The sequence below is a fragment of the Plasmodium sp. gorilla clade G2 genome (genome assembly GCF_900097015.1).
Source record: "Plasmodium sp. gorilla clade G2 genome assembly, contig: PADLG01_00_66, whole genome shotgun sequence".
NCBI classification, from domain to species: Eukaryota; Apicomplexa; class Aconoidasida; order Haemosporida; family Plasmodiidae; genus Plasmodium; species Plasmodium adleri (nom. inval.).
Genome location: NW_021628917.1, coordinates 31677 through 45190, shown reverse-complemented (window position 1 = coordinate 45190; position 13514 = coordinate 31677). Strand labels below are relative to the sequence as shown.

General features: G+C 16.5%; 4 protein-coding genes across 4 annotated transcripts; 2 read left to right on the top strand and 2 right to left on the bottom strand.

The window, feature by feature from the left end:
* Positions 1-1874: 1874 nt before the first annotated feature.
* PADL01_0037800 (stevor PIR protein, putative) lies at positions 1875-2658 on the bottom strand (the record flags this gene model as incomplete). Its single annotated transcript, XM_028680615.1, has 2 exons — positions 1875-2411; positions 2590-2658. The coding sequence occupies 2 exons, from the start codon at positions 2656-2658 to the stop codon at positions 1875-1877; spliced, it is 606 nt and encodes a 201-aa protein (XP_028541393.1).
* A 3899-nt stretch (positions 2659-6557) lies between these two features.
* On the top strand, positions 6558-7543 carry PADL01_0037700 (stevor PIR protein, putative; the record flags this gene model as incomplete). Its single annotated transcript, XM_028680614.1, has 2 exons — positions 6558-6605; positions 6692-7543. 2 exons carry the CDS (start codon positions 6558-6560, stop codon positions 7541-7543), a joined length of 900 nt encoding a protein of 299 aa, XP_028541392.1.
* A 1522-nt stretch (positions 7544-9065) lies between these two features.
* Positions 9066-9740, top strand: PADL01_0037600 (Plasmodium exported protein (hyp10), unknown function; the record flags this gene model as incomplete). The annotated part of the gene is made up of 2 exons (XM_028680613.1): positions 9066-9107; positions 9267-9740. The coding sequence occupies 2 exons, from the start codon at positions 9066-9068 to the stop codon at positions 9738-9740; spliced, it is 516 nt and encodes a 171-aa protein (XP_028541391.1).
* Positions 9741-11355: 1615 nt separating this feature from the next.
* PADL01_0037500 (Plasmodium exported protein (PHISTa), unknown function) lies at positions 11356-12360 on the bottom strand (the record flags this gene model as incomplete). Its single annotated transcript, XM_028680612.1, has 2 exons — positions 11356-12087; positions 12223-12360. 2 exons carry the CDS (start codon positions 12358-12360, stop codon positions 11356-11358), a joined length of 870 nt encoding a protein of 289 aa, XP_028541390.1.
* Between the last annotated feature and the right edge of the window lie 1154 nt (positions 12361-13514).

The window sequence follows — 13514 nt, the reverse complement described above, 5'->3', positions numbered from 1 at the left end:
CATTTATTTTCCTTTTGTTTATATTTATTTTGTTTATTTGTTATATTTTTTATATTGTAGATATTATATTTATTGTACAACTAATATGGAATTGAATTAAATCACAAAAAATCAAATAAAAAAATTGATAAATATATATGTATTTTCATCTTCCAAAATATTTGGTTCATATAAATAACATATTATAACAACAAAATAATATGAAACAACAAGAAATTTTCTAGAAAGATCTTTTTGTTCCTTATATTCCTAGTATTATGAATTGTAATATTTTATATTTAATGAATTTATAGTAATATTACGTATTCTTAATATATAGTTTCATAATATAAATTATAACGTAATCGTATCATCATAATTATATTATGATATTTCTACCATCATATAAATTTTATAAAACAAATTACATATAAATATTTGCGACACACATATTATTATATGGTACTATTATTATGATTCTTATATATATATATATATATATATATATATATATATATATATATATATGATCAGGTCTATATATAAATATTTAATGAAATTGTTGTTCTATTTGTTTAATGTAATACATATATTTCTTATATTTTTGTACAATACCTATTAGAGAGAAAACATAAAGAAATATCGATCTATATATTTTTCTTGTTAGAATAGTCCTTATATCATTTAATAATATAATTATATGATCTATAATATATGAAAAGACATCGAAAAGTAAAACAAGTGATAAGGATTAGATTTTAAAATACGTTTAAACGAAAAATATAGCAAATTTTATCATTATAATGATGTGCAATATTTAGGTATTTAAATATATTTCGTTAATCGTGTTAGAAATATATGTAATGAAGATAAAAATATAAACTATTTATCTTAACAAAACATTTATATATACATATTTTGTTATAACGTTCTTAATATTTATTTATTATATTAATAATAACAAATAATATAATATAAATTAGTACCTACAATATATATATATAATTTATTTATTACTTTATAATGGTTATAGAATTGTATTTTCTTTATTATCATAAATGAATATTGGATATTGAATATATATAATTATTCTATAATATCTATATCTAAATTTAATATATGTTAACACAATTATACATTTAAAAAATAGAAAGATGTATTGTTTATTACATATAATTTTAGAGAAAGATATTTTTGGTTATTTAACAACATCTGCTTTATCATTATTTATAATATATTTCTTATATGACATATATGTGTATGTTTTGGTTGTTTTTTTATATTTAGTATATCATTATAGGAAATACCCACGATTTTAGAAATAATATATAACCTTTGTTATATATATATTGTTATTAATTGAACATAGCATTAAAACACAATTTTTATTGTATTTATTATATTATATAAAGTTCTATATTTTTTTCAATATAAATAATAATTAATATAATTATTAAAATATTTAGTTATAATCATATTTTTAAAAACATTAATCATACAGTTAATATATGATAATTTATAAAATTGTGTATAAACTCTTTAAAAATATAATATAATATAAAACATATAAAGAAAATATATAAATAAAAAAGGTGTAATAGATATTCAAAATATTATTTTCTTTTTCTAATGATTCTTTTATGGTATATATATATATATATAATTTAAAATAATGAGTTTTATTTATATACTTATATTCTTATTATTAATATATTAATAATAGTATGTGTTGGTGAAATACAAAATGAATTATATTAACATAAAATATATATATATATATATATATTTAATGAAAATAGAAATATATTCATGTTCTTTATAACTTTATATATAATAGTTTATAATATATATATAATATATATAACATAATATAACATAATTAATATATAAATAAGTTATTTTTTGCAATGTTTCCTTTTATAATGTGAACGTAAAAACAATGGAATCAAAAAAGGCATTGCTAATGGAAAATACATACAACAATTTTTCAAACGTTTTTTTGTCCCAGAATTATTTTCACCATCTGATTGATCTGAAAGTTTTCGAAAATATAGTTCTTGTTTTCCATCAAAATCATTATAAAGCTTTCTTTGCATTTCCAAATATCTAAGGCGACGAGAAGATATGTTTGATTTTTCTTCTTTTTCATTACCATATGTTTTTTTTTTAGAACTCGTTTCATTTGGTGGTGTTCCAGGGAATCTCTTATTTGTGATTGGTGGTATTTTTTGTTTCGTTTTTGCGTCATCGTTTGGATATTTGTTTTTTATGTATTGTTCTTCTTTAGTTTTTTGGTATTCTCTTAATTGGTTATTTTTATGTTTTTGATTTGTTCTATGTTCATGCGATAATTCTGCTAAGGATCTACAATTTATTGGCCCTAATACGATGTTATCATATTTCAAATTTTTATATAAGCTATCAGAGTCATTCTAAAAGTGGAGAAACAAAATGAAAATAAAAAAATAATAAATAAAATTATATTAAATACATATTTTACAATATAAATAAATATGGAAAGTACGAATAAATATCATAAAATATATAATAACAACAGGTAATTTTATATTGTATATACATATATATGTATATTATTTTCCTTTTTCATACATTATAAATTAAGGTTAATGTTCCTAATATGATTGAAAATATAACTAATTTAATACTATAAAATAACATTTCTAATATTTATTCTATGATGTTTAGATATATAATAATATATATATGTGTTTGCGTGCACCAGAAAGGAAAACGCTATTTCAAAATATTTTTTTTTACATATATTATTTATAACATTCAGTTTGTTATGAAATAATTTTTTCTATGTATATAAATCGTTCAAAAAAAAAAATATATGTGTGTTCTATAATATTTAATATAAAAATATCTTTTTTTTTAATTTCTTTTAATTTTTAATTTTTTTTTTTTCTATGAAGTATAGGAAATAATAATATAATTTTATAAATTAGGTGTAAATTATATTATTTTGTAAAATAATATTTTTAAAATTTTATTAAAAAAAAATTAATGTTGGTCGTATTGTAAAATATATTATGTTTAATATTTACCTAAATATATAGTTCTTTATATTTCGAAATTGTGAAAATTACATTTATAAATAAAATATTTATAATATAACAACTAATGTAAACTTCTAATAAATTATAATTCAATCTCAACATAGAAATAAATAATTAATATATTCTTTTTATTTTTTATAAAAATAAAACTAATTATTTTCTTCTAACATAGTTATTTCACAATTTATAGATATATATCTGAGTTATATTTTTTATTATTTAATTACATATATACTATACAATCGAGTATTTAAAAATCAGAATATCATTAAATAAAGTGAAAATATAATACATTTATAATTTCTAAAATGTAGTTCTTGAGTTATTATTTAATTATATTATATATTTATTAAATAATAAAATAATTGTAATAATATATATTTTTATTTATTATCAAATAGATATTTAGAAATTGTTCTATTATTAATACATTTAATTATAATAATATATTTTATATATATTATTTAGTTGGATTCATATGATCTACTTATCGTTAGTAACAATATTAAATTAGTGTGTTAATTTATTTTGATTTAAAATATTATCCATTATTTGTAAAATTAGATAATTAAGAGAAATATATTTATATATATATATAATTACTATTTTTTTCTTTTTGATTATACTGCACATATGTATATATTATAATTATTATTAGATTATTAATATTATATATATATTAAATAACAATTAAGAATTATTTTTGTTATTTTTATTCCATTTAATTAAAATATTATATATATTTTTTATGTTAATATAATTAGGACTATTATAGAATTTATAAAAATATATATATTCATCATTATATTCTTAATTTTTTTGGAATATATAAATATATTTATAATTATATATTTACATTGACATAAAATATAGAAATAATAAATATATGTTGCTAATTATACTATAAAATAATTTATTATATATATATATATGTTTGTGAAACACACTTAATATACTAAAAGTATAGTGTACGTATTATTAATATAAAACATTTTACTTACAAAATTTTAATTTATTTTAAAAATATACAACATTTCGTTTTAAATATATAATATATTAATAATAAGAATAGTTTTAAGATGAAATATCATTGCGCCTAATATTATTGTGAACAGAACTATATTAAAATTGCAAGGAAAGTTTGTTCCATTAGGAAAATATTTTTATATTTGTTGTGAATTACTGGAATTTTATTATTACTAATATTATTAAATGTAAGTTATTAAATGTGAATCTATAATAATATCTATTTTTTTATATGTAATAAATTCATCTTTTTATATTATTTATTTTTTCTTCAGAGTATAATAATATGTGAGAAAAGTGAAACATTAGATGCAAACAATTATTATATATATAGAATAAATTTATCTGATTTAGAATGTCTAAGGAATAAAGAATTAAAAATGGTAGTGAAAACGTTAAATTACAAAATAGAATGATGATAAAAAAAAAATAATAATATTACTATTAGTTCACAATGTATTAATATAAATTATAATGATTTATCAAAACAACTAACGTTTGAAGATATACATAATGTATCAGATAATTTAAAAGAACTTCCATCATATGATCATATTCATAACATGTTGAATCATGTTTTGGATATATCTAAAGAAGGATTTAATGATATGATAAAAGAATTAGCGCTTTATATAGAAGATTATTTACATAAATATTAATATCAATGTTATCATATGTGGGATCCAAACATTCCTATATGTGTAGGAACTAAATATCCTACATGGTATAAATCAATGCCTGGTATTGGAGTTGAATTATCATCTACAGATATGGAACATACACTTCATTTTTATAAATTAGTTAAAGATGAAGGAACAATTGATGGAATCAAAAACTTTATATATTCATTTATAGATTATTACAGTACATAAAAATATGATTAATTTAATGGGCATCAAAAAAATATTTACAGAAAGGATGCAAAATCCCAAAAGTTTAAATTTATATACTAAAATTATATGAATGACAATTATGGTTTTCTTTTTTTTCCTTTTTTTTTTCTTCTAATACATATAAAAAACAAAAGAAATAAGAAAAGCAGAAACAAAATTAATCTAAGAATATATATATAAACATTTATATGAAATAAAATATATATATATATATATATACACCATATATTAACTATAATTCCATTGTAGTACCAATATATATATAATATTCCTTTCATCTTGTTCTAATATATATAATTATTCTCATTATTAGAAATATAAATCATTTTATAAATATTAATCTCATATAAATTAATAATATATATAGTTTATTTTCCTATGTAATATAATATATATTAATGCTTCATAAATTTATAATTTAAATTACAAAATATTAAAAATTATAATATGATAAAATATTAAAAAATACCTATATGTACGAGAACTATTAATATCATATAATAACTCTAATAATATATCAAAATATTTATAACTTTTCTATGTACATTTGAATTGTATACATATATATATATTTATATATTATTTATGATTTACAACATAAAAATTATAAATCCAATATGTTTGTATTATATATAATTACACATCTCCATACAAACTGTGCTATGTTATTATGTATTATCTTTAGAATATTCTTTAATTTTTATTGTATTTATCTTATTAATAATAGAATAATTTTTTTATATAAATTATTTATAGTTTCATGTATATTTCCTTTAAATATTCTATTAAATATAAATAAATATATATATATAAATATATATTTATTTATATATTTATTAAATTAAATAACAAAATAGTTACATTAGAGAGTATATTACAACAAAGAATAAACCTTAGTAACACAAACAAAATAATCTAAAAATAAATATTATAAATTATATATGAAATATTTTTTTATTCTAGTAATTTTAGCTTAATATTACAAATTATTTTGTACAATAATACTTGTAATTAATTCCACAATAGTAATTATATTAAATTATATTTTATCATATATATTTAGAAATTATATTGTTACTTTTATGTAACATATATGGCAACACTTATTATAACTATTTTTCCACACATTTATATTGATTTTATAGTAAAAATATGTTGTTTCTTATATCTATAATATTATATTTGTACAAACAATATTTACTTAGAATATATTTTAAATGTAATTTATCATAATTTTATATATATATTCTTAATAGAATTATTTTAAAAAATATTTAAAAAAAAAAAAAAAAATTATAAAATATTAAATTGTGTTTTTTATTTTATTATATATATTTTTTAAAAATTAATTGAATTTTCTTATAAAACTAATTGTACTTTTACGATGAAATTAAAATTCAATTATAATATAAAATTAAAAAAAAAAAAAAAAAAATTTATTTGAACCTTCTTAATAAAAATACTGTACCAAATATATTATGTAAAATAACATATATCATTTAATATAAATTAAATTAATAATTTTTGAAATATAAAATATTACGTTTTTTAATTAAAAATGATTATATACCAACTTAAAATGATATTATTTACCTTTTTATTTAACACATTTTTATTATCATACAATGTATACAAATAAATATTATTACGACAATATATACATATATAAATCAACTGTTTTTTTTAATATATTCATTTCCTTTTTTTTTTTAGGTATATTTTCAAAATAACCATTATAATATTAGCCACATACCATATAACACACAAAGAACAACGACCAAATCAAGAGTTTTAGCAGAAATAGAGAGATCAAAAAATCCTCATTATCATAATGATCCAGAACTCAAAGAAATAATTGATAAATTGAACGAAGAAGCAATCAAAAAATATCAACAAACTCATGATCCATATGAACAATTACAAGACGTGGTTGAAAAAAACGGAACAAAAACTATGAGTGGACATATTGCAGAACCTATGTCAACCATAGAGAAAGAATTATTGGAAATATATGAAGAAATGTTTGGGGAAAAATATCGTACTATATTAAACCCTGGTATAAACTGCAATGAAAATGATAAATCTTGTGAATTCACAAATAAGGAAAATTCATCCACCAACTCATTTTCATCGAACAAAGTACATGATAATTATTTGGATAATTTAAAGACTTGTTGTGTTGGAGCTGTTAATACATGTGCACTTTCATCTATAATTACAGGAAGTTGTGGGGTTTATTTTGGTGCTGCTGCAGCTAAAACGGTAATTACAACTTATTATGCTACACCTCTCGCTACTAAATTGACAGAAGTTCTTGTTGGTATAAAAATATTTTTTGAAGCTTTAATTTCAAGTGCTACTAGTTCTATGGGTTCTGTTACAACCGCTGGATTGTCAGGTATTACAAATGCTTCAAGTACTACTTGGGCATCTTTTTTTCCTTATGGTATGGCAGTTGTAGCGCTATTTGCAGTAACTATTATAGTGATACTTTTATATATATGGTTACGCAAAAGAAGAAAAAATTCATGGAAACATGATTGCAAGAAACATTTATGTACGTAGTATATTTTTTGTAATATGAAGAATTTTACTTTTTAATTGTTTATAAATTATATATTATAATAATTTTTTTTCACACGCGATATTATATTATTTAAATGAAAAATTTAGTTACATATATTTTATCATTCATTGATTATAATATTAATCTCTAATATTTACGACATATATTTCATCTTTTTGTGATGATTTTATGTAATAAAAGACTTTCTCTCTATATTTTATTATTTAATTTTATTACAATCATATTTTTCAAAATTAAAAATATAATAATATTTCTTTTCCCCCATATATTTTATATATGCCTCCTAATTAATTTATTTTTACTTAAAAAAATTTTACATGTATATATTAAAAAAAAAAAAAAAAAAAAAAAAAAAAAAAAAAAAAAACTTATTAATATATTCTCACATTAATATTTGTCAATAATAAAATATAGAAAGGTGATTATTGTTTTTTGTATTATTATTTGAACAAAATATATTCTACAATATTTTTTTTTATTACATTCTTATATATCATATATGCAATTTCATATATATATATTACTAAATATATAATATATTTAAATTTTATTTTGCTCTTTAAAGTAATAAAATTATTTAATATTATTTTATAATATTTTTCTTAATTTATAAATGTAAAAACATATATTTATTAAACGTATTTAATAATAAATTACTTTTATTTTTAAAAGAATTATATTACACCTTATAAAAAAAATAAATAATATTATTATTAAATTAATATTCATTTAATTTTATTTAAATAAAAATTATATTTACTACGACCACTAATATTATATTAATAATATTATTTCTTAATTATGTATAACATAAATATATATAAATATATGTATATAGCTATATTTATTATTGCTCATTAGAGAAGAAATATTTTAAAATTTAGTTATTTAAGGATAATTAGAATTGTGTAATTAGTAATGATATCTATCAATGGATAATAAGAATTTTTTCGTAAAATAAAAAAAAATATAAATATATAATTCGCACCTAAATTAAGATTTACTATATAAGGTCATTATATCTATATTTTTCTTGGTTATAATATCTAGTTACTTAAAATAAATTTTATACAAAAAAACAACGATCGTTAACTTTTTTACTATTATTTAAATAATATAAAAAGGGTATATAATTATATATATATATATATATATATATATATATATATATATTATGTAAAAATTTTTATAATGTTATAAAATTATAATATATTTAATAATATTATAATTTTTTTTATTTTCTAAAAAAAAAAAAAAAAAAAACATATTAAATAAATATTGCAATGATGTTTTATAAATTATAATATTATTAAATAAATTTATTTATATATAATGTTATTCTAATATAACATTTATTAATATATATAAGCTTTTTCATAATACAAAAAAATAAATATCATAAAATAAATTTTGTAAAAAATTATTAAACGTATAGTGTAAAATAAATAGATTACATAAAATCAAATTATAAAAATATTACATTAAAATAAAAGAAAAATAATGTCTTGTAATTATTTTAAATTATCTTTGTTTTCCATCCTAGTGTGTATATTAATAATTACACATACGGTTTGCGGAAAAAATAATAAAATAAAATAAAAACCATTAAATAATATTAATATATATATTATTCATATTATATATAATTGAATAAATTCAATAATATATAAACATTTATTTGTTATTTTATTTATTTTATAGTTTCCCGATGATCAAATATTTTATAATAAAATAAATACCGTTGATATTATAAATGCAACACCTAGGATATTACTAGCCGAAGCACAAGAAACAGATATATTTAAGACACATACAGGAGAAAATTCACTGACATACCCAACAGATAATATATTAGAGGAAAATGATACGGGATATCATAAAACATCCTCTACATCTACATTAAATTATGATATTCATGAAGAACCTGATAGTCAAACGGAACAGGTTGAATTGGAAAATGAGAATAATAATAATTCAGATTTACAGAAATCGCATAAAAATTCGAATTGCAAAAAAATGAAAAAATCTGCTATAATAATTTCATTAATATTATATTTCCCAATTCCTTTATTATATCTTATCCCACATTATGTACACAACAAAAATAAAAAAAAAAATATCCATGAAGATCTAGTCAGCGTATCAGAAAAAAATATAGATGCCATTTCTGTATAGTAAAAAAAAAAAAAAAAAAATAGAATTATATTAATACAGACAATAATAGATATGACTTCTCATACTACATTTTATACAATAATTTTAACATATATTTCATATATAATAATTAAAAAACCAATATACATATAATATCTATGTTGTATATTTAGTGACAATTATAATTATATATATATATATATTAGTGGTTTATTTATATCATTTTTTACATCAATGTATATAATATTTTACTTTCCACTCTTATTTATGTTTTAGTTTTATTCAATTGCGTTACATTTAAGAAGAATAAAATTTATTTCAGTAAATTTTACTTATAAGATTATATTTTTATTGTTTTGTAACTTCAATATTAATGTTTTTATATATGTGTAGTGATTTATTGTGTGTGACATTCAATTTATATTACTGTATTTCATAATATACTGTACGTTCATTTTACTTAATAAAACATTTTCCTTCCTATATTCATATAAAATTCATAATGGTCATCCTTTGTTTTGTCTACAATATATAATATTATATATATATATATATATTAACCTTTTCTATCCTTATTTATAAATTGTATAACTTATTATATTTTTAAGTAAATTAATTTTTTTTTTTTTTTTATTCATATAACATTTATATATTATATATAATGTTATTTAAAAAAGCTATAATACTCCATAATATATAAATATATAATGTGTACTATTTAAAAATATATATTATATATACGAACTTATATATATATTAGGATCTATACCTTAAAATAGTAACGACCATATTATATTTTTTTAGAACACATACAATATAAAAAAAAATGTAAAATGAACAATATAAAAGATTAAAAAAAGAAGGATATCTATTAACATGAGAACTTAATTTCACGTGGTACGATAAAATAAAAAATAAAATAAAAAAATTACATGATTCATTATATATTAATAATTCTTAAAATAACTATGACATTTGTGCTTTTACATTCATAAAAAAAAATTATTATATATAAATAAATGTATATAATATGGTTCATTTTATTTTAATAATGTTCAATGTGTATGTTAATATTATTAAAAAAAACATATATATATATATTATTATTTAAAGTATTTATCATATTATATTTCCATATTTCATTTATATTTATTTCTTAGCTTACAAAAATTGTTATTTTTTTATATACAAATGTTAAAAAGTTTGTTAATTACACAAAATATTATATATACTATATTATTAGAAAACACTTTATAATAACTACATTGTAATTATTATAATATTAATACAAACATAAACAATTAAGTATATATATATATATATACATAAGAAAGCTCACATTTCTAATATACGTTTAAAAAATTTATATATTTTATCATTTATATGTTTAATATAATAATTTTTTCTTAAAACTCAAATATATATATTTAATAAATTCTATTCGAGCATAAACATGAAGAATGATATATATATTATATATATAATTTTTTATATTCTCAAAATCAATTAGAATTCTACACACATATATATATGTATACAATAAATAATTATTCTTAAGGATTTAATAGATTTAAAAAGCATTTCTTATTAATGTATTATAAAGATAATAATATATTTCTTTTAATTTTTATAAAAATTATTTTTTCTTATTCACGTGTTTGGCAACAGTTTCTAAGAGATCCTTATGATGTTTTTTATGTAATTCATTTATTATAGTCTTAAAATTTTCTAAGAATGAATAAATAAATTTTAATATATCATCATATGTATGTTCATCTTTAATTAAACTAAAAAATTTATTAGTGTATTCTACTTCTTCAATTGCTACTTCTTTAGAAAATCTATAAATATAATCCTTCCACATTTCATCATATACAAAGTATTTAAAACCATATGAATCAGTACTTTTGAGAATATCATTATCTAAATATTTTTGTATTGATGCCTGTGACTCTTTGAATACATTATCCAAAACTTCTTTTGCAACACCCATTGTATGAGACCAGATATATCTAAGATCTTCATTTGATGGACATTCTTCAAATGAATTTAGCACTTCAAATAATTCCTTTTCTGACAACCTCTTTGAAATGTCATTATAATTTATATTACTTATTGAAATATTACTTTTATTTTCCACATGATTATTCTCATTATCATTATTAGTAATATGTTTATTTTCCTCTACTTTTTGTTCATCACATTTATTATTATTTTCATTGGATTTTGTTTTACTCACATCTTCTTTTTTAAGTTTTGAATTTTGTTTTCTTTTTGAACGCTTATTATTTCTTTCTGCCTCAACTAAATTGCGTATATATACATTACCATTTTTAGCTATTTCTAAACTGCTATTTTCGAAAGAATTCTACATAAACAAAAAAAAAAAAAAAAAAAAAAAATTATATAATATATGTACGTATAATATAATAGGTATGTTATAGTAATCAATATTTATAAAACAAATAAATTATGATAGACAAAAATTATATCATCAACTTACATTTAAAAAAACATAATAAAATCCAATTATATATAAACTTAAGAAAAGTAATTTAAAAGAGATATAATGTAATTTTCTTTTTTGGTTCTCATCAAACGAATAAATGGGATAAAAAGAAAAAACTTTTTTACTCGCCATATTAAGAAATTAATTATTTTTTTTTTTTTTTATTTATTATATAAAGAATGAATTTATGACAAATAATAATATATATTCATTCATATATTAAGATAAATAAAAATAATTGCATTAAAAAATACAGTATGCTATATTATATATTTATTAATATTTATAATTTTTTTACAATTTATTTTGAAATATAGGAAATAAATAAACGAATAAAATAATTAATTTAATAAAAAAACATACTATTTTCTTTATATAAATTTAATTAAAAATATAAATTTTAAATAATTCCATTAATCAATGTTTTATAATTCTTATAAAATTTAAATAATTATATTTTAGTTAATATAAAATGTTCTTAAAATGTATTATTCTATATTATTATACAACATTCATTTTAATTTGATATAAAATATGACAGAAATACAAAATAATATTTTCATGCATATTTTTTAATATGCTTTATTATAAATATATTTATATTTTAATATTTTATGTTTCTGGTTTTTTTTTTAATCAATCGAATCTATATATTTATAATCTTAAGATATATACTTACATTTTATTATAAAAACAAAATATTTTAAATATTTCTTAATTATTTTGTATTATGAAATATTATATAATATATATCAGAACACATATATATTATAATTAAAAAATATTCACAATAACATTATTATAATAATAAAAGAATATAATATCTTAATGTTTTCCTTTTATTATTTTTATTATTAACATTAATTTTTACTATTATTAGTATAATATATTTTTTTTATCAAATATTTATATATAATAATATATAAGAGACCTTAATAAACAAAATAGTAATTATACAAAATTATTCAAATATATATATATATTCCATTGCAATATCATATCTAACATAAACTATCAAGTATAATCTAATTTTATTTTTACTTTTGATTAAAAAAAAAAAATAAAACCTCATATTTATTACCTATTGAAAAACAAAAATATTATATATATAATCATTTAAAGTTCATTTTGTTCAAAAAATTAATCAATTACTTTCATTAATTTTTATGGTATATTCTTATAATTCATTAATATTATACATAATATTAAGCGTATATATAAAATTAAATTAAAAAGATATTTTTCTTTTTTTTAATATGCTAATATTGTTATTTTATTGATATATC